At 44.6% G+C, this 22,656-nt stretch overlaps 2 protein-coding genes across 4 annotated transcripts in view; both read right to left on the bottom strand.

Moving 5' to 3' along the window:
- SH3PXD2A (SH3 and PX domains 2A) overlaps positions 1-6,974 on the bottom strand; it is a 234,843-nt gene extending 227,869 nt beyond the window's left edge. The window contains exon 1 of one of the 2 annotated variants that reach the window (XM_057379494.1): positions 6,790-6,974. In XM_057379494.1, coding sequence (XP_057235477.1) covers positions 6,790-6,861 — 72 coding nt within the window. In that variant the 5' untranslated portion in view covers positions 6,862-6,974. The remainder of the gene's footprint in view (positions 1-6,789) is intronic. The other variant, XM_057379484.1, reaches the window with a different exon arrangement.
- A 6,127-nt stretch (positions 6,975-13,101) lies between these two features.
- The window catches only part of STN1 (STN1 subunit of CST complex), a 42,629-nt gene continuing 33,074 nt past the window's right edge, over positions 13,102-22,656 (bottom strand). For both annotated transcript variants that reach the window (XM_057379473.1, XM_057379464.1), the window contains exon 10: positions 13,102-19,831. In XM_057379473.1, the coding sequence (XP_057235456.1) occupies positions 19,674-19,831 (158 nt within the window). In that variant the 3' untranslated portion in view covers positions 13,102-19,673. The remainder of the gene's footprint in view (positions 19,832-22,656) is intronic.

The raw sequence follows: 22,656 nt of genomic DNA, 5'->3' as shown, positions 1-22,656 counted from the left end.
CCAAAAACTGGAATAAGAAGGAGCTTTGTCAAAAATCAAAAAGCATGAGAGCTCCAATAACACCATGACCACACTCACGCACTTAGAGGTACTACAATGATTAGAGTATTTCTTTGCTCTACCTTTACCCCAGGATAATCTAAAGGTTATTATCCTTCCTCAAGCCCATTTTTTGCAATAAGGTCTAAATGCTCATCAGACAGTAGCTGGGGGTACCACTATGCCAAGACAATCACCTGCTGAGCTGGTTGAGATTGCCTCACTGCTCCCATCTGCCTGTCCCTGTGTGTCATCACCTGTCCCTATCAGCCCAACACTGACACCTTTCAGGTCTGTCTGCACATGTTTTAGTGCAAAARCATCCTTGCTTTGTAATAAATGCCCTTATGCATTCCAAGCCTCCTCCCATATTTATAAATACATACAATGAGAAAACCATGTAACTGACATCTAGTGAGTGTGAGCTTAAAGGAATGAATTATGATTTTTATCRTTATTATTTTGTATTCACCTAGAAGGTGGAGCAAATAGTGACAGCACTAAAGTGGGAAGGCTCCCATTAAGCTGAAAGATATTCCACTTCAAAATCCTTTGAGGTGAAGAAAATCACCTGGTTTCCTTCTGCTTTACCCCCACACCCCAAATGTGATGTCCAGAAGAGAATAACAGACCCCAGAGACTGAATTTTTGCTTTTAAAGTAACAACAAAGGGAAATATACTACATTAAAAAACTTAGTAATTACAAACTTCGCAGTAAAAGCTTCAATAAAGACTCCCTCTTAAGGTGTGAACCAAAGCCCAGGAAAGTTACTAGGAGAGTTTTTTTCCATCAACTTGACTGTATTTGGCTTTGACACTACCTGATTAAGCAGCAGACACCACCAATTTCAAACAGTATGCTACTGTGCTGCTCCCTGCCTTCTCCATGCAATATTTACACAGCACGCTCCAGGCGAGGTGGTGTCTGCTCTGGCTACATGAAAGTGTTCAGCCTCACAATGTCACACAGCACACGGTGCTGCCAGCCCCTCCAATGATCCTGCTCTTCCCTGTGGTTTCTGGACACCAGTTCCCTTTGCGTGAGCAGGCAMGGATTAAGAGGATACAGCAGAAAAAGGAAGATCAAAAAAAAGAAAAACCATTTCACATTAGAAAGTCCAGCTGCTTCCTCCCAAATGACTAAATTAGCGAGCTTGTACGTCACCTCCTGCCTCAGGTAGGGTCACATTGAATCCCCTTTCCTGTTTAATCCATATAAAATGGGAAATGGGTTTTGAGGAAGACAATGATTGAATACGAGAATAGTATTTTTTCAGACTGTGTACTTTTTATCAGATAATTGCAAGACTGCTTTGAAAGCCAAAGAAAATAACTTAAAATGCTGCCRCACACTTCATGGGTAGCTTTGGGTCAACTACTTAACTTCTCGCCTCATGTTCCCAGTGAGGTACCAGTCTCTAGCCGACCTTGCAGGGACAGGAGGAGGCAATGCCTTGGAGCTGGTTAAGGGCTGGGGGTGTGGGTCAGATGAACAGACAAGCTGCCCTGGGATGCAGGAAGTCTGGACTCYGTTTCCTATTCCAACAATTGCTTCCTTAGGATGTCTGTCCATCTCTSTCWCCATGATTTTGTGTCTCAGTTCCTCTCCCTTTTAACTCAAAGCATTGAGACTGGTGTAATTTTGACTACAGCCCATCGAGCTGTGTTGCACCAGTGGGCACCAGCACCCACACACTGACCCCAGGCAGGGCTCTCGTGAACCAGAGGTCACCTGCAGCGGTCAGCAGCCAAAAGCATTTGTGCTGTCTCTAAGGACATCATCTCCCTGGCAACCAAGCCCCAGTCAAAGTCCACAGTAGCATCCTCATTGCTTTTAATATGGAACTTGGAGGATTTTGGAGCTGTTGCCCCCAACTCATGMCTTGCTAAAAGCTCTTCCCTGAGCTTTCATTTGGCTGCTCTCCCAGCACACTCAACCACAGGGGAACCATTGCAGGCACCCTGCTGGGACATAAAGCCTTCTGATTACTTCATCCTGCCCTGACCRCTACAAATCAGGACAACTACCTTGTCTCTCTCGATAGATAATCTATTCCAAAGGGTGGAGACAGCCATTTGCTTCGCAAACAGTTGAATTTAGATACCAGTCTCTTGGCTGAACATCAACAACCCAAAGCTCTGCTGGAGGAAAGAACTGGAAGTGCTCCTTCATCTGCTGGGGTCCCTGACTGCCTGTTGAAGCAGCCTCAAGTTACACTGCACAACTCATTTGATGAGCCAAGCAGGGGGAACACAGCTCCTTCTCCCAGGGCAGCAATTCCTCCTCCCAGCTATACGAGCACAGGAACAAAGATCCTTGCAACTAAGCCATGTTCAGACCCTCACCATTAGTGCTGGCCATTGTATAACCAGCATTTTGCAACAAAGAGAAATAAAGCCATGAAGATGCCTGATCACATCAGAGTTGCTCGAGTCTGAGTAGTAAAAGCAGAAGCAGCCGAGAGACAAGGAGCAGAGCTTGGCCCTAGCAGTACAAGATTTTTCTTCAAAGAATGCTGACATTTTACAACAGGTCATTTGTGACAAGCACATTCACGTTCTCCTGGGAGCAGTGCTGAAACCCTACACAGCAGAACTCAATCCCTTAAAAGTCAGCAATGCCATACMYTGAGGAGGTTAGCAACMACAWCCATGCAGCAGAGAGWTTCCTACAAGAGATCTCGAGGCACYCAGAGGTGGCATTAGGAAACAGTCACCCTGGAGAGGAACTGGGACAATACACAGGCATCTCAGACAACTGAAATCAGCAGTGCACCTCAGTCTAACTGGAAGGAGACAGAGCAGCCACTTGTAACCAAGAGCATTTTACCTTCCTTCTATGCTGGACTAAGTTGAAAAACACACAAAGCCCAGCTGCAGCAGGAGTRGAGCAGTGCTGAAAGAGAAAATCTYTATTGATGTATCCATCCCTGCCCTTGGGATAACACAGGCACACTTAGGAGACCTCAGAAATGACCTCAAGCATATAAACGTCTGGTGAGATAATGCACATCAGTAACTGCTCAGTCCTCAGCAGAAAAGCAAGTGGTAAGAGAGGGGGGTGGAGGATTCTGTTCAGCTGGCTTCTAACGAATGTTTGCTATCACCCAGGTCTGCAAAACAGTGAACAGGTGAAGGTGCTAACCCAATCTTGTCTCCCTGSGAGCAAGATCAAGCACATCTGGTAGGCAGAGGCTCCCTGCAGGGCTGCYAAAGAGTCAGACATTTGGGTAAAGGGTAAACTATCTGCCTAAAGATAACCTGGGAGCACAGAGAGGGGAGGGGAGGTGTCTTCTTTAAGCCCCACGATGGATGGCTAAAGGAGGCAAGCATCAACAGTGGATCCTTTTAAATATACAATACACTTCTGGCTTGGGATCATTTCATGCTTAGTTCAGACAATCACAGTTTGAGACTAGAAGCCAGAGAAGCTACCCCATTAAACAGATCAAATCTCATCAACAGAGAAAAGAGACTTTCAGACTGTTTAAAGCTTAGCAGGGGCCGGAAGAGGGATTTGGATGTTGCTACCAGCSTTTTCTCTTCAGAATGATTAACTGGCACCTTCAACCATTAACTGCACTGTCCTAATCCACCCAGCTTCACTGCAGCACTGCTCAGCCAATGTGTGACCCCTGTTYCATCAGGGGTCTTTCCAACAAACCCAGACTTGACCTTCCTGACATTGTTCTTGTTAAAAGAAAAGGAAAGGCTGAAAGCAAGGAGATTTAACTTTTTTTAAAGAATTATCAAGTGCAAATCAATTTTTAAAAGATCATCACTATGGAGAAAGAATAGGAAATTAATTTGGAAAGTCAAAAACTCTAAGAGTAGCAGTAGCTTGTGTTGGGGATATACCATATAGTGAGGCATGTAGTTATTGATCCAACCTTCTGTTTATCCTTTCACATGCYGCCAGCCAGGTGGTGTTGTGCTACCTAGCTGCTGACAGTGATGCAGAGAGAAGCATTGCCAGCTCCTTCCCCAGTAAGGATTTCCAGAAGAGGGTAGAGAGCTGACTGATTTCCTATCAAACAGCACTGGAGTCAAGATTGTAATCTRTTCCCACAGGCAGAGCCCTAATCAACTCCCAGTGAGGTATTAAAYTCTTCAGAAGTTTCACACACACTGGATCATAGCAGAGGATATGTAAAGCTGTCTTCTCTCTTTGACTTTCTGGAGTCMAGGCCACAAAAGCTGTGCTCGTGTCATGAAAGACACTTGCTCCAGGCAATGATTGCTGGCAGCTAAGCCAAGCAGTGCAGGGGCTCATGTGCTACTCACATTTAGCCCTCTCCACGTGCTCACAATGCCTAAGGTGTGCCTTCATCTCTCCAGGTTCCACTATGGTCCTGAAAGATCACAATTAAAAGGAGAGMGAGACATGTTAAAACACCTGCAATACTTAGGTCACCATCCTGAATTTGATGCCAAGGCATCTTTACATGGCCTGAAGGAGCTTTTTGGTATTTCAAAGCCACACAGGGCAAAGAGCAAAAAGCTTTGCAGTCTCCAAACTATCCACAGGCAATGGAGAGAGTTAAATCCTAAGTGATGCTTATATTAATCTTAGAAGAAAATAGTTGTTTCATGTTAAAAAAAAAAGAGCACAAAACCAAAAGAACAGCAATCAATGGATCAAACCCAAGGAATTAAATTCTTTGAAAGCRTGGGTTCACTCACAGTACTCCAGCCAAACCAGATGACCTTATTGTGCTGAATACTGTACAGCCACAAATGGAAAATAAGTGGCACAAAAGGCAGACACACCATTAGTCAGCCAACAACCATTGAGTCTRTGGGGTTTTGGCTGGGAACTGGACACCCAGGGATGGGGAACTGTTGTACAGAAGACAATATTAGTAAAGGCGTGCAATGAGAAGGGCAAAGGGAAAGAAACAAATTTGCCACTAGAAGCATTAACGAGACCTTCTTGGAACAGTCTAGGTTGCTGTTTATTAAAATGCAATGACAGTGATCATCAAGGAAAAAGATGTGTTTCTACAGGTAAACACAAGAAATATTTTCTTTCAAATCCTGTAAACACAGTGTTTAAATCCTCGTTTTCTGGTCATTTTTCAGCAAACAAGAAATGAACAGCCKCAATTTCTCTCAGCAATCTAAGAGAAGGGAAGAAATTGGAATCTCTTGGAAGGTATTGTTTCCAGTTCTTTTGTACATTCTGGTGCTTRGCAGATACACCTCTCTGATGCTGAATTGCCACCACCTTTCATGTGAGATAACACCCTACAGCTGTGTCAGCCACAGTCCACAGCAGCAGCCTGCAAAAGCTAAAGAAGCCTTTCCCACCTGGAAGCAGTGAGTGCATGATARAGTGAACACACACATCCAGCTGCAACCTGAGAGGACACAAGACCTAAACCTTCCACTCCTATGAACTGGGCACAAGATGCTTAATTCCATGGTAGRTGAGAGCTTCAGCTTTACAAGTCTGCATCTCCCAGCAACATAGTGCCCTCTAGCCTTAGACTGGATTATGGTTCAAGCCTCATAGGAAAAAGCTCAGTGATATGCAATACTAATATAAAGGTTTAAGTCCAATCTTTGGCCTTATCTTTTCAACAATCCATTCAGCTGCCGATCARCTCTGGAGAAATCTGGCAGACACACAATGCCAGGAAACACAGTACACTCACAGCAATTTCACACCAGATGCAAAACCCCCTCAGGCTTTTYCTCACCAAAGCTGGAAGATTTACCTTCTCTGTAGACAAAATCCAGCTTTCTGTGTTTTAAAATACATGTCGTATCTTGAGAAACAGTTAAAGGATTTGGTGCAACTAAAACCCAGAAACAGAGAGAGAAGAAAAGATACTTCTCTGCTTATATGGATAGGGAAAAGCTACTGACTCTRTGCTGCAAACTCCTTCAGGCAAAGAGAACTCCACATGACAGGCTGCAACACAGGAGTCCGGGAAGATTGTTAAAAACTCTCCTCTAATGCTGTGCTATTGGCAGTAAGGTGTGAAAAGAAGGTGAAAGAGAGATAAAAGAGATCCAAACGCTGAGTCTGCCTTGGTAACCATGCAGACCAGCTGCCCCTCAAAAAAGGTCTCAGTGTAACTCAGGGGTGAGAACGAGCCAAGATGCGCTCAGCTCCACCGGCTCCCTGACCCGCCAGCAGCCGAGCCTTGCTCTGCTCCCCACCGAGCACCCTGGCCAGGATAGGGACAACCTGGGGATACGGGAGACCTGCCCCATCCTGCGCTGGGACTTGCAAGGAAGAAGGGAAGATCCACCTTCCGAGGGGAAGGAAACTTCAGTACGATAACATTAAAACGAGCCAGCAGCCAAACGGGGTGAAGGAGGTTGAGGAAGAAGAAGAGCCGCACCTTCACAGCAAGAGGCCACGGGGAGCCCCGCGGGCGCCTCACCTGAGGCCGGCGTGTCGCCCACAGCCAGGCGAGGGACGGCTYYGGGCACYGCCCCGGACACTGCTCCGGCCACTGTCCGGCCACGGCTCCGGCCACTGTCCGGCCACGGCTCCGGCCACTGTCCGGCCACGGCTCCGGCCACTGTCCGGCCACGGCTCCGGCCACTGTCCGGCCACGGCTCCGGCCACTGTCCGGCCACGGCTCCGGCCACTGTCCGGCCACGGCTCCGGCCACTGTCCGGCCACGGCTCCGGCCACTGTCCGGCCACGGCTCTGGGCACTGCTCCGCACCCGGCCGGCCCGGCCCCCCCCCACGTGCGCACCCCCGCGCCTCGCCGGGCCCTCCGGTACTCACGTAGTGCTTCGAGGGGTTCCTCCGCTTCTCCACGTCCACCACGTTGGCATCCAGCACGCTGTAGGACAGCATCTTGGCGCACCCCCGGCGGGGCTCCGCCGCTCCGTGCCGGCGCTGGCAGCACCCTCCGCCGCGGCGATGCCGGGCGGGCGGCAGGGAGGCAGGCAAGGGAGGATGCCCCGGTGCCGGCTCCGCCCCTGCCGCGGCGGCGGCGGCTCCTCGCTCACGGCAGCCCAGCCCAGCCCGGCTCCGCTCCCTGCCCGCTGCCCCGGGCTGCGCGGCCACTGCGGCGGCAGCGGCGGGACGGGGCGGGAGGGGACGGGAGCCACCGCCCCCGTGTGCCGGAGATGGCGGGCGGCGCCCCCCGAGCGCCCCGGGCCCGGGCAGAGCCCCCGCTCTCTGCCGACACCGCGGCCCGGCCCGAGGAGAGCGCGGGGAAGGGGCGGCCCGGGGCAGGGGAAGCGCGGGATGTCCCAGGGCCCTCCATCGCTGCAGAAAGGGCTCGAAAACCCCTTCCCGAGCGGCCGGCCAAGGTCACACCGGAAAGCCGCGAGTGAAGGGCCGAGCCCGCTCCCACCAGGCTCCAGCTGGGAGCTCAAGGCCGGCCACCGCTTGGGAAGGTCCCCACTTCTCTGTGCCGCAGGGACACACAGGGATCAGAGCTGGAGGAAGATTGCTCAGACCCTCTGTTAGGGCTTTTAGAGATATAAACCTATTTCAGCTCTTTGTATATACATGCACAGGTAAATGCGTGTCATCTTCCTCAGTCCCACTCCAAAAAGAGTTTGCCCCAGAAATTTCAGGTGTGTTTGGGTTTGTTTTTTTTTTTTTTTCAATAATGTGTCATTACTTTGCATGTGATTATTTTAAAGTTACTTTGAAAATGGGAACTTCAATGTGATCTTCCAGCCCTCAGCTTGTTTTATGACATTCATTAGCTATTCACCAAATTAACTGAAGTCAATAAGATCTCTCCTTTCTCTGAAGTCTCTTGAATAGGAGCCCATGGAAATTGTCCAGTAAGATTCCAGAGTGCTGCCTATGGCTCAAGACCTGACAGCCCAGGAGTGCAAAGAACACCATCTCCTGGCAAAAGAAGCTCTTCATTTCTAGTCAGAATGCTCCATCTCAATGCGAATTCCTTTGACGTGCTCTAGACACAATTTCTGAATCAGAACTTTTACAATGTTACTGGCCCTGCAACAATAATCATGAGACAGACACCAGTCACAAAGCCCTAGGTATTTGGGCCAAAGGCTGGTGTTAAAAAGGGGTCGTTTTCAAACCATAGCAAGTTTCCACAAGCAGGGGCAACCCCATCAGTGCACAAGCTATCAGCTACTGCCAGGTGGGAACCAGGTATCTGCTGGCACAAGGACAAGGACAGATGCTCTGAGCCAGCCTTCTCTAGTATACAGTGTTTACCAGCATTAATGGCCTGAYATAAAATGCTAAAATTCCAGCATTTCACCCCAGGATGTGCACAGTTACACATGAGACAAGGAGGGCAAAAGAGGGGGAAACCTCATGTACCCACTTCCACTGGCACTTTTGAGACTTGTCTTATCTTCTTCAAGGCATCCTCTTCTCTTTGAGGGACTTCCCACCTCTAATCCTCGCGCATGACACAAGGCAGAAGAACAATTATTTACATTAGAAACCTTTGCTGTTTAGACTGGCCAAGAAGTCCCTGGTGTGCAGAGCAAACAAAGAAGATTCTTTCTTCAAAATGTAAATATTCAAATAACCCATTGATAAAAATATTCYTGATGTGTCCAGTCTTTTGGGTCTTGGATGCTTCTTCCCTGTGAACCATTATCAATATACATCACACATTCCATCTCCTTCTCCTATCACCCTATCCAAAAAAAAAGAATAAAGGGTCCCCTCTGTTGTTGAAAACACTCAGCGTTTGTTTTAAARCAGCTTTCAAAACATGTCATTGTGAGGGAGAGAGACAAAATACATCGCTCTTCAAACACCCTGCCCCATCCTTCCTGACATTCTTACTAATTGGCATCTTTTTACTGATACACTTCTCATCTGCTCCTGTAAGGAAGCAGCTTCTATTTTCAACCAGACCYGAGAGTGGTGCCTTGGGGTTTGTGCTCCTTTGGTGTTCACCCTTTTCTGGACAGCATCTGGTCTACTGTTCACCTTCCCTCTACTCAAGACAATTTGATTCTCCTCTGCTCCAGACAACCCTCTCACCTGTGAAGCCTGGCCAGCCCTTGTACCTCTGTCCCCCTCCTCCTCTATCATCTGATGGGTTTGTGTTCACAGCCACCTCCGGCTCTCCTTGTTTGTTTGCTGCATCTGTCCATGCATGTAAGAAAAATGTGTGTTGCCAGGGGCATGGATAGTTCTTTTAAAACATGTACAACACCCAGTCTAGTGGGAGTCYGATCTCCAAGTATTGCAAGGCTGGCAGAAAAATAACCGAAACCCTTTATTATGCTGCAGGCTTGGGAAAATCTGCTCCTGTCTTAGGCAGCAGCTGGGAAATTGAAGCTGACGGCACTTCCCAGCCTTGTGTTGGAGAGCCAGGCTCCGGCTGCTGGGACTGAATGAAAGCAAGCCTGGGTATGCAGCGAGGAGCACAGCAGGCTGGGTGCCTGCCCAACCCCACGTGCAGAACAGCCTGTACCTGAGCAGGGCCACAAMTACGAGGCTCAGACACTGAGAATTTGTAGGAAAATAACTAATTCTAGAGATTTTAATGCTACAACATCCTAGTATTTACTTTTCTTTTTCTGAAAGCCCCCATTACTGAAGTCTTATCATTGCATGGAAATATCACTGCTATTATAACAATTTTAACACATATATTAATRTAAGTATTAACTGCTGATTTAATAACTCACCTTCAAAGACCCATGCTTCCAATAAAAGTCATCTGAGAAACACCCTGGGAAGTTCAACTTCTGAAGGCTGAAATAAACCAGCTATTTTTTAAAAGCTTTTTTTCTGCTCTACTGCTAGGTGGGTATTTGGGGGAAGATTCTCTTTTTGCTTTTTTTTTTTGAACAGGTAATCACATTAGCCTCACAGACCTAGTACAACTACAGCCCAGCAGCCTGGACTCTGCTCCAATTACAGCAAAATCTCATGCGTGACAGAATGTGTGTGTGTGATGTTGTCAGAGCTGGAGCATGACTTGAGTTTTCATATTTCAAGAGGACTCTGTCATGCTGGCAAATTTTTTGTAAATAAGCATTTGAGTTGTAAATTGAAAACACTTGGATCATTAAATCAGTGAGAAAATAAAACAAGGAACAGGCTTTTCTGTGCTCCATTAGGGCCATTTCYAGTGCCTCTTATTAATTCATGGCATGTCACTGGAGATAGGTAACTRCCCTGAATGTTAACCATGCTGGGGTCTAACAGCCCTGTCTGTTGTGGCCAGAGTTGTTGTTAAAGATATTTTCCTTTCTGTTTTCTGGCTGGGCAGCCAGGTGGAACATGGTGTTTTCCTGTTCCTCTAACTGAAGAGGCTCTAACAGTGCCCAGCACCCTGCGGGGAAGCAAAATGCCATGAGCTCAGCCTCTTGGGGGAAGGGGAACTGTGCAGTGCTGTGCATGACAGATTAGGCACACAACTCATTACTGGCAACTGGAGTTGCATGCATAATCTGCTAGACATGGTACTAGAGATGTGCCCCTTAGGGTTTTTTTGGCTCTGATGTGCAACAGCACAACACAGAGCCTTTGTTACACTCCCATCTCAGCTTCTGTACATACAAAACCTCAGCTTCTTAAARAGGCTGCTTTCCATGCAGCCCTTCCACTTCAGCATTTCAACATATACAGCTTTTGATAGGAATGACAGGAATGGGAGAGCCTGTCTGGCATTCAAATCTCTAACTCTGAAACAAAGCACGGTGTGATCTTTTTTTATTTTCTTTTTTTTTTTTTTTTTTTTTTTTTTTTTCTATATATTATTTTCTTTTTTTTTTTTTTTTTTTTTTTAAAAAAAAAAAACCAACCAGATTGCTTTTCATCTTCTTGGGAGATCACTGCTCTTCAAGTGAAATTCACTCTGGAGATAAATAGGCCCAGTTAGTATGGTAGAAGGCAGCTGAAGGAACCAGCAGCAGTGCTGGCAGAGCAACTTCCCCCTCCTCCAGCACAGTATCGTTGTGCCCCTTCCCCTCCCAGTCTGCTCACCAGAGAGTGCTTCTTTGTCAGCCCCTCTGTGCAATCTCATATAATGGAAAAACCAAAATAACCATTCCTTCTGCAGGCAGTGCACATGCTTTTCCAACGGCATAACAGCTTTTACTTACATTATGAAAGAGCTGCTTCACCCTCTGGACTTAAATTATAGATTATCCTTTTCTTGAAGCAGCTATCTTACAGCTTAACTCTTTCATGACTAACATTACTTTTCAGYCCTCTCTTAGCAGTTGAGGATGAAGGATTTCCCACAGTGGTTTGTGCCCTGCACACCGTTTAGGGTGGTAGCAGCACACAGCACACTGCTTTTCATCCATGTACACCTTGTATTTTTCCATTTTACAGAGGCTTTATAGATATCTCTGAAGTGCTTAAAAAAATAAAGCAAGCTCAAGCCACATCATTGTTTATGATATATGTGTCATGCTTACATTTGCGACAGTTGAAGTTTACCAAACTGATCACAAGTTTGGATTGGGATTCCTCAGGTTTCTTCCTGGACACAATCCCTGATTTCAGTCACTCTCACTGTTCTCAAAAAAGCACATTTTGAGACTGGTTTCTGCCTTATCCTCTGCAAAGAACCATGGTAATCCACAATTGAAAACATGGGCTTGTTAAAATAAAGTCAATCTAGGAAGAGATAGTCTTTCTTTGCATTTTCTTCCCATGTTACCTCTATGTATACATATCTGGACATCAAGATTTAAAATTGCCACCAACCCTTTTTAAAATTTTTATTTCCTTGTTCACTATTTTTACTTATTCAACTACTTCTGAAACCAAACAGTAATTTTATTTGGCTGCACAGTCCCTGGAGAAAGAGAAGAATTTATCTGCCAATATGCAAACCAGAAAACATTTGACTGACAGACTGAACTATAAAAATGTACAAACAAAACCTTGTGAAAAGTTACTTGTGGAACTGCAGTTTGAGCATAGGTGATGAACAGACAAACTTAGCACTGTAATGAGAATCTGTAACATCCAACCTCTACCACTCAGCAGTGGAGTTCATTGATTTTTTGTTTTGTTTGGTTCTGTTACTTTCATACAAAAGCAAAGTGATTTTCCTGAGAGACTTCCGTAGGAAGAGCACTTTTGGACCTCCTCAACAATAACATCATCCCATGGGCAGACACAAACAGTTTGGGTTTCTTCCCCAGTCATTAGACTGGGGTTAGACTTGTAGGGYAGTAGTGGAGATGCTTGAAAAATAAAATGCCCTGTAGGATGTTAACTGCTTGGAACAAGAAATGAGATCATCCAAAACCAAAAAATGCCCCACGGAAAATGAAGTTACAGTTTCTCTAGCAGGGCCTGATGCAGGTGTGCTTTTCAGCTTGGAGCAGGCATTTTTTTGATTCTAGACATGTGTTAAGCTCTGGCCATGCAGCACCAGGCATGCAAACSTAAAGAACCGTTTCACTAATGGGCTCTTTCTCAACCGCTTTTCTGGTGACTSAGGCACACAAAACCGCCTGTGAGACAAGGGCAGCTTTACCTTCAGGATGATTTCCATCAGTTCATGACAGCATCTGGGGAAGTGAAAATTACATCATCCTGARCATTTTGGTCCTCAAAGGCATGCTGGCCAACTTTCACTTTAGCATCTAACTTTGAGYACCCACGGCATTGGGATTTTAGGAAGGACAAAATATTCTGCGGAACAGAACTGTTGAAGAATAGTGTAAGGAAGACAGAGGAAGAGCATATAAATACTGCTGTACTCTATGTAAATTTGTCCAGCTGTTTATGCTAAATGTTCTCTTACTCCATTTTTTTTCTGACCTCATTTCCTTGCCTGCTTTCTAATTGCAGAAAATAAAACAGTACAAATCCTTGCTTTCATTACATGCAACACCTGCTCCCTGTTCTGAAACAGATGTCTACAGCATCATTASGCAATTATTTCTTTAGCCTTTTTCAGTAGGACTCATTTCAAACACCTTTGTGCTAAATCCTCCTCCTTCATCTTCCTCTGTATTTTTCATCCTTTCCTACTTTCAGAGTTCCAACAAAAACTCTCTGTATCAGTTTGCTCTTGTTGTGTTTGTCCTGGATCACTGTGCTCACAGGACAGAGACCATAACTGCTTTGAACCAGGTATTAAGTTCAAGAGATTTTAYTGGGGAAAAAAAAAGGGAAGGTGAGGACAGAAAACAATGAGTATTAGTCAGCAATGCAGGCAGTAGTTCAGAACACCAGCTGGCTTGTTACAGCTCAGAGGGTTTTTTGTGGACAATAAAGCAAAGAAGAGTTTTACATGAACACAAGTTACACATGGACACTCTCAATGCAAATGACCAATATTGTCAACAAGAAAAAAACCAGTCCCAATCACCCTTGCATTTCTGTACCACCTTGGTACCTTGCCAAGAAGAGCAGATRTTAGAATCAGGTAGGCCTGCAGGACTTACATGACTCCATTGCTGGGGAAGACATTTGGGGGAACAGATTCCTCCCTCCTATTTCCACATATCACTGTAATGTTTGGCTGAAGTCTCCACTCATGGGAGGAACCATGAACTTTCCAGGCCAATAAGAGACTTGGCACATTCTGCATTAAATCATATTGGTTGCTAGACMGTGACATACATTTGCTATTTATCTTACCTTGTTCCCAGCAGAGAGGTGTGAAGGTGGCAGAGAGCTCCAGTTTGAGCTGATAGGGAAGGAGTGTGCATTCTTCCAGTGAATAATAAAAAAGCAAGCTAAAACAAGAGCTGTAGGACATGTTGTGCCAGGTTAATTGGCACTGCACTGCTCTGTAGTTCAACACTTACTGAAAATCGTTCCTTTAGGTTAYTTCTTTCACTGGCAAATTCCTGGGTATGTTATTCTCAGGCAATCTTGTTAATCTGGGCAGGTTTCAACTTGYAAATTACTGTGACTAGATTAGTGTAGTCTCCATTGCACATTTAAAAGATATTAGTGGGAATGGGCTGGTGGCATCATTATCAGTTGCTCAACTTTGTACTCCAATACAGCTTTACCAGATTTTAATGGATTTGCAGTTTGCCATCATGACTGTCTTGAGGCAATCGCTATAAAGAAGCTTCTGGAAAAACTGTCCAGTCATTTCTTCAAAGAGCACTTGCAGAACAATTACTTCTTGTGGCAGTTTAAGTTACAGGAACAGGTTCCTTGGGACTGTCCTGTGTGTGGTTTTTTCTGATGTTGTRTGATTTTCTTTCTCCCTTTTGATGGAGGCACTGATTTGGGCTTCCCTCTTCTATCAGTGCATCCATTTCCTAAGAATGTGCCAGACCATAACAGCTCAGGGTCCTTCACACTTCTTAACTAGCCAAAGTTACTTGGGGTGATGGGACAGAATTTGCCAAATGCCCAGACACACAGTATAATCACATCAGAACCACACTTTCTCAGAAAAAGACAGGCTAAAAGGAGACATACTAAGTGTAGGTACACAAGCTAGAAGTCCACATCATCTTTACAGATCGTGTCTGCAATGAGATCTGCAAGGACATGAATATGACAGGGAGAGGCAGATAGCTTCTATCAGGGGTGTGTCTTSTGCTTACTCAGGTTTGGGCAAGATACAAATACTTTATTTTTAATTATATTTATTTTGTACTTGGATACCTGCAAAAAACCCAACACTAGAATCTTTTAGGGTGCTACTGAAATGATGGGAGGGTGGGGTGGAAAAAGTTTTTCTGAAGCTGCAGCTCTTTTCTGCTGCAAACTGCAGGGGGAAGAAAGCTGCCTCTTGTGGTGCCTAGACAAGGAGCAAAGGACAGCCTGCTGGAATCAGAACAGGCTGTGAACAGTGCCAGGTCAGTTAGGCAAGGGGRTTACTCTGAAAGTTTCAATTGCCAGATGTTGACAAGGATATTTGAGTTAGGAAAGATAAAGGGAACAAAATAGAGGAAGGGGGTTTGACAGGATCTGTGACTGTGAATGAAATGAAGGGCCTGACAAACTTGTCAGAGGGGAGAGTGGAGTTCAGGAATAGATGAAAGAAATTAGGGGGAAAGTCTCTGTGCCTGGAAGGGTACATTGCTGGGAATGAAACCCAAGATCCCTGGCTCAGCATTTCCCTGCTGCCCACAAGGATCCACAAAAATGTTGCTGTGATACTGCAACTCCTCGAGGATGGTAACCAATTATTAAAACTATTCTTTTATCTTTGTGGCTGAACATTTTTTTTTTTTGCTTTAGTCTGGAGGATTGGTGCAGGAGGACTGGAGACTGTGCTGAAAGACAGCAATAAAGAACACAGCGCTGCACTGACAGGAAGTTTCAAAATTCAGGGTGCCCATGGGATCTGAACTTGCTCCCTTCCCATTTAGAGGTAAGTATAAAGATACAAATCTTTGCTAGGCACATCTTTTCCCCACMGGATCAGCTTACTCTCAAAGTAAACCAAACTGCATTTCTTTGACAAACAGATTTCCAGTACTTTGTCTTGTAATTCTCCATGTGGCTCCATGCCTCACTGGCTGCTCATTCCCACTTTGAGTAATGAATTTGCAGCTATTTATGGTGTTCATCACTGGAATACACAAGTATACATAGATCCACAACAGTAATAGCTTTTAGATATGTAGCCAATATTTAACTTTGTCATTTATTACTTTGAAAGTAAAGCTGCATTTCCCAGGTAGGTTGTGTAAAATGCATGCTCTCATGGGTCCAAATTTACAATCCRATGATTTCAGAACAAGAATAGTCAGGACTCATTTATCTGGATTTCTATTTTTATGAAGTCATCTAAGAAGTCGTAAGAGAAAATGGGACTCCAGGAAAAATATGGTGCAAATAAAAGCAYGGAGACCATCATTGCCCCATAGGTCTTGGAGAGCAAGATGACAAAACAAGCAAAGCAATATGCATGGAAGGAGAGRCAGAAAAATATAAAGCTATTAGTACTAATACAAGAGCAACATTTTCTAAGTCCCACTCCAGCATTTATCCATTCACTCTCTCCCAGACAGCCACTGAGTTCTTCTCTAATAGCTCCCATAAAGCTTTTAATGACTAGGATTACAAGAAAATAGAAGCTTATGCCCTACACAGGGAACTGTATTACCCCCCATTTACAAAAGGGGGAAACTGAGGCACAAAGCAACCTCATTTCTCAGGTAAGCATAGGGCAGGGACTGAAGGTAAAGCTGTTCCTTTGTCTCCTCACTAGAAAAGCAATCACCTTGCATTTTGTTGGAATATAATACTGAGATTCTTAGGTATTCTCAGGTGCTGCATTTCTACGGAAACTTACCTTCTTAAGGTAGCACAGAAATGCTGACTGCTTTGAAAAATTCCGTTTTCCTTACCTACCTTTTACTGCTGTAACTGTTGCTACGGAAACTGGAACCAGCCATGAAGCAGTCCTACAACATGAATTCTCACTTGTCAGTTTTACATTAAAGTACCACCTTCCAAGACCTTTAAYAAACCAGTAATAATTGTGTTGCCTAACGAGTTTTCAAATTAAACAAAACAAGAAAGCATGCTTTCATGGAATGCTCTGCACAATATTTTGTAGGTGTGGTCTAAGAATTTTAACAGTGTGCATGATATGACTCYGTTGGTTAAGGATATGATCTTTAAACAGAGAGACAGTTTACTTGCAGTAAAAGCCCTAGTGTGTGTAGTTAGACTTACATAAAGGTGACTTATACCAACATGGGTATGTCTAGACTGCTGTCACAGAAGCACACTGTAGAGATACTGAGTGAATGGGTAAATCAGCCTACAGTGAGCTCTGTGCTCCCACAGCTCCTCAGGGCACTGCTGTGCAGGCACATGCATGTGGAATTCCCTGTAGGTGCAAGAGGGAATGCTCTCAACCAAARTAAGTGTTAACCTGGGTGGGTCCTGTGGAAAAATGAAAGCATGCAAGATTAAGGCACAACTATTATAGATAGTCAGAATCTGTGTACTTAACTAACTTAAGGAACCTAACTTAAATCTAGGTTCCTCCTAGATCCTTAACTTTAGCTTAACCTTTCACTCTTGTAAAACTGTAGGCACTCTTCTGTTTATTCATCTTATTTCCCTGAGACAACTCATCTGAGAAAAATCCCTTTTTCCTGTTCTTGGGGAGCAAACACCATCAGAACAMACCCTCCATTGCAAGAGTGAAGCACTCCTAGCAAGGATCAACTTAAAAACTTCCAAGGACAGGTTCTTTCCAGAATAACTTACCTGTGTTCCCTCAGGTAAGTTCCTTCCACCTCATTTTCAAGACTTTGCAGTTGTTCAGTACTTTTGAACTACAACAGGGGCATGACTGATGCAGACACAAGTGTCTGCCCTTTTTACCTCTAAGCATAGAAAAGCAGTGGACAGGGATTTTAGGCAAACTTTACAGAAAGAAACACATCTAAAACACAGGAAGTGCAGCCTCAAAGTTGGAGGCAACAGAAGTCGCATGTGTGACTACGCAAACTGCAAAGCACAAAGATGTAATCCTATTTTCGTATGAATTTATTTTAAAGAGATCCTCAAGAGAAACATGATCGCCAAACACTCTTTTCCTCCCAGAACTCATCCAGCCCACACACTCGGCTGACATCCTCAGGAGAACCAGGGTCTTTCTTCTTACTTAGGAGAGGAGATCACCTTTCCCACTGAGCTAGCAGTGTTCCTTTAACCCTTTGCCAGCACAATGAGCTTCTGTTAACATRGAACATTTCAAGAAAATGGCCAAGCCAGTCTCTTAAATAAGATGCTATGCTCTTCCACATGGTCTGAAACACCTCTTACTTTCAAGATATCCTCAAACTCATGCCAAATAAGCAACTTAACWGTRTGTCCTGCYTGATTGTGGGCAATTCCTGAAGTGAATGTGAATTTAGAAATCAATATTCCAAGCTACTTCTTCCATAGATAGCCTTTCTTTCTAAGCATCATTTCAAACTGTCAATAATCAGAGGAGGAATTTAAAAAGCACATCTCCCCGGTGGGCAACCAGATCTTCTCCTAGGCATAAAGTTTCAATTCCCCTCAGTACCACTTCATTCAGAATCTGCCTTCTTTCCCTGATTTACAGAGATATTCAGTGTGTGGGGAGGGAGTGGGGAACAAACACTTTACAACTCTTCCTTAATCCTCCTCTATTTCCTTCTGCACAAATACATCCCTTCAGCACCTGTTCAGGGCCCATGTTAAGATCTGACTGGAAGGTGCCTGACTCAGAGCAGAGCAGCAATGTGARGAGTAGGGAAATCTGTAAGGAAACCAACTCCTGAGTCCTGCAGCAAGTAGGGAATATACAGCACATGAATGATTCATACATAGTTTTCTACTACGCACAAACTTACCATCTCTTTAAGGCCAGAGTTTTCCACAGGCCTCTGAATGCAAATGCCAAATATTTTGTCATGCCTTTCTCTTAGCCTATATCTCACTGCAGCCAGGGCTTGGAGTGAGGCACATAATATAACAAACCAGAGAGCTGGCACACATGGGGCTACTCACTGGCTTTCCTCATGCATATGGTTTATTTTTCCCTGCTATGTCAATCCTTATAGGGCTTTACCACTACAGCTGCCTCCTGGGAGGCTGCTATTTCAACTGTTACAGGGAAGGTGCAGAGGAAAGAAAGATAAATTCAATCTTTTGTACTCTTTTCAAGTTAAAGGTCTCACCTCCACACCATAAATTAAACAGATTAATTAAACAGACAAGCCCCTGCAGCAGCGAGCCCTCTCTAAGGATAAATATTGAACAACTCTGCTTTTTAGCTGTTGCACATAACAGAGCTGTAATTATTTCAGATCAAACATCTTGCATGGGAACCTTCTTTAGGCCAGTGTTGTTTCATCTGTCTTGTGTTCCTCTGCAAGCACAGATATGGGTAGTATTTTACCACAAAAGTGACAAATAAAAGACATAAAAGGCAACAGGCAGAGGAGATTGCAGTGGGTCTCAATGGCTTCTGTATTTTCTTTTCCAAAGCATCTAATTTATGTTTTACCATTTGTGATGTAGGAAGCAACTGAAACAGCAAAATGGTGGCTGATTTTGAGAATTTGGGTCTGAAGAGAATCCACAACAGGCATCAGCAACACAGATGGGAATGCAGAGGAATGCAGACATGCTTGACAACCAGTGGGCAAGGCTCCAGGATGGGGAGGRGATGCAGGACCCCAATCCTGAACTTTACTCTCCAGAGAAAGGTGARGACTGCTCTAGTAATGGGAAAGCTGTCCAGACTGAGGAATACATATTTACAAACAAAGGTGCACTGGCACTGCCAGGAGGGACAGGCAAATTCTTCTGTTTCTGTGTCCTTTCTCTAGGTGTTATGAAGTTCACATAAAAGGACCCACAGCTATTACCATATGAAAGCTCACAAGATCAGTCTTTAAGCCAGACAATTATTTCCTGAGATGACCAGTGCGGTAAACAGTGCACCTTAGCAGTGACTTCTTTAGGCCCACTGGATGCAGATGTGAGGATGGCCAATTTCTCATCCTACTCCAAGAAAAGAGCCCAGTTTCTTTTCCAGTTCCCCTGCTCCATTAGAATGYCCAGAATCATTTTGATACAACTTTCACTAGGAATATCAAGGAAGTCATCAAGAATATTAAAACAAACATTTCAACAACTTATTTGAAGCTGGACAAAAACAGCATTTGGAGAATTGGAAGACTTTTTTTTATCCCCTATCTAGATCATACCAGCTAATGACAGCTTCTCAGAGTCTCTCAACCTCTCCTCCTTATCTTTTCTCTTCAAAATACCATATAACAACCTTCCATAGTGCTGACAACATCACTGTTACTCTCCAGTAGTTCCAAGACACGGTGCATCACCACTTCAGCCAGAGAAGGGATGTAGCTCTGCCGAACACAAGTCAGGACATGAAGGAAATGGCAGCCTTTTTCAGCATCTGAGGAAAAAGAGGAAAATGCAGGCATGGAAAAAGATTTCAGTCTGTCTCTTTGGAACTATCATAATACAGATCAGTCATGAAAACCCAGAGTCCTAGATACTAAAGCAGAGGTGTGTGTATTCAGACAAAGGAGATCCTGTCTGTGCCTACAGTTCTCCAATTATAAACTGTTCCCAGTGACTTTTCTGGGAAGTGTCAGGGCTCTAACAGTAGTAATGAGGGTGAAAGATAACCCAGTCTTCCCAACTCTTAACATACAAGGATCATTCAGCACAACTTGATGAGGACGTTAAAAATGTAAGGCACTGTCCACTCATGCAAACCATCCAGTTTTTGCAACTTCAGAAGGAACCAAATGAAAATCATTTTTCCGAGACCCGTCCCAACTTCCCAACCCACTGGCACAGCAGGAAAGTGCATGGCCCCCGTCTGTCACCGCTGGCCCAACGCTGGCATCTTGTGGAAAAACTGCTGCACTGCAACTGCATTCACCTCACAATGCGATCCCATCCCTGCCCTTCAGACTACTCAGAAAATTACAGGAGTGGAAAATCACGGAACTTCAGTATCAAATTTTATCTCCATTTAAGGGGAATTAGCCCTGCAATGTACAAGAGAACAGAAGTTTAAAATAACCCTCTTTGGTAGGGGCAAGCACAGAGGTCCCTCAAGGCTTCATGCAGCTACTCTGTGCCAGGYAGAGCCATCCTTTGAAGCTGTCCCAGTCATCATTTCCTCCAACGGACCCTGTAACCCCCCAACCATCAGTGCTGCAAGCTCCCAGTCCCTCTGAGTGCTGAGTGCTCCTCAGTGGCTATCAATGGAAAGCAGGCATAAATGAGAAACATCAGAACAAATGAATTATTTTCCCTCTCCTTAGATCATGTGATCCAAGGTAAGATTGGTAAGGGTACAGAGAAACTGCAACGGGCCAGGGAGGGCTCTATATTTTGTTGCTGTTGCCTTTGTTTTTTTTTAGTTATTCTCTACTGCAGAATCTGCTGTGCCCCAGAGCTGCCTTAGAATCTGCTGAAGTCACTGGCAGATAGGAGTAAATAAACAGTTCAGCCTAATTCTGATTAGGTTGTGAATCAGGCAGAAATACTTCTTCAGAAATATCCAGCGTGATAAAAAGTAGCTTTGTGGCTGATAGCCAAAAATGTGTCCATCAGCCTGGGGGATATAAGTGCAGAGAACAGAACAATGCTTCCACCTGGTCACACTGACTGTTGTTAGAAACAAAATGGGTAGCTGCACTTTGCATTTGTCATACGTTTGTCATAAGAAGGTCAAATTGCCCATCCCTGAGCTAGATTAATTTAAGTCTCAATTATTTACATTAATGACTCAAGTGTTACCTAACAGTACAAAGTGTACTTTTCCCCAGATGCTGGTAGAAAATGGGATTTTGGGATAGCTGCAAGACTGTACAATGATTAGGTAACCCCAAAACACTCCTGGTCCCTCTTTCACTGACATCCTGGGTTCTTGCTTTTGTCCAGCAGGGAAGCCAGGCTGTGATTAACTGTCCTGCCTGACAACMAACATCAGAGGGGACAGAGTTACAGAACAATCACCATTTGCCCACTGCAGACACCTCACACGGGGTACATTCTGACATATTAAATTTAACTTCAAGTGGTTCTGRTTTTTGTCCTACTATTAGCCTGATCTAAGCTTAAAACCAGACCAAATTTATAAAACAAAGAAAGAAATAAACAAACTAAAACCCAAATCCATTTTGCAGTCCAGTCTGGAGTCAAGATATGCTCTCTGGATATCTTAAGCTTCTAGATGGACCCACAGTGGTTTCTCATGAGTGCATTTAAGATCAGGAACTATAAGTGGGACCAAGGACTAGGCTTGTCATGGAGGCACAGTACAGATCAGTGCTTGTGCAGCTCTGCGTAGGCACAGTGAAGATTTTTTTTTAAATTTGTACAATAGTTTCAGACAGATGGGTTGGGCCTGGGAATGTGTCACAACTACAGCAAAGGGGCAAGGCGTTGCCGGAAAACTGGCAGAGAAATAACTCATTGGAGAGAAGAATTTGATTTATCATAAATCAGCCTTCTTGTCATGGAGGATTACTATTACTCTTGAAYGAAAACGGGTAGGAATTTCTTGCAACAAACAAGCAAAAGCCTTAGAGATGAATGCCCATGTCGTTGTTTTCTCCCCGGGAGCCRTGCGGGCGGCTGGGACCGCGCTCCCGCCAGCAGAGGGGGACCGGCAGCCGCACTGAGCTCTGTGCTCTTTCATCATCYGCTGACAACAAATACCCGCCGGGCCCTGGTGGTTTCGATTGAAGCTTCTTGGCTTTGCTGCTACTACCAATGACCAGGACATTGAAATGGTCCTTCTGGAAACCAGCAAAGCGACACTGACCTGGAAACTGTCCTCTTTACARCAGGAAACTAAGTGGGGGGAAAGCTTCAGGGAGGACAAGAGGGTTTGTAAAACAGTTGCTAATTTTAAGGTGCTTAGTATGGAAAATGTGGCTTTGAGGAGTCAGAACTCTTCAAAGTCTTTGATCCACAAATTAGTCTCTGCTGTTGACTTTTCCTGACTGAAAGAACTTCCCAACCTCTCATGGATCAYGGAGTATTGTACTGGTGTGACAATGCACAAGAGGGGAACAAACATGAGGCAGTCACTCAGTGCCTCAGTCAACTGTATTGAGGTTTTGGCCTTGAKAGTGGCCCAGTTATATAAAAAAGCAGGTTACCAGGAGAACTAGCTGATGTATAAAATGGGCAAAAGAATGATTGGACTCTTAGATGATGTTTGTAGTTGTTAATTGAATAAAAGACAATAAAACA

The sequence above is a fragment of the Malurus melanocephalus genome, unplaced genomic scaffold (genome assembly GCF_030028575.1).
Source record: "Malurus melanocephalus ecotype Western Australia unplaced genomic scaffold, MMel_1.1 scaffold_12, whole genome shotgun sequence".
Taxonomy (NCBI): Eukaryota; Metazoa; Chordata; class Aves; order Passeriformes; family Maluridae; genus Malurus; species Malurus melanocephalus.
This window is presented reverse-complemented; position numbering and strand designations above follow the sequence as displayed.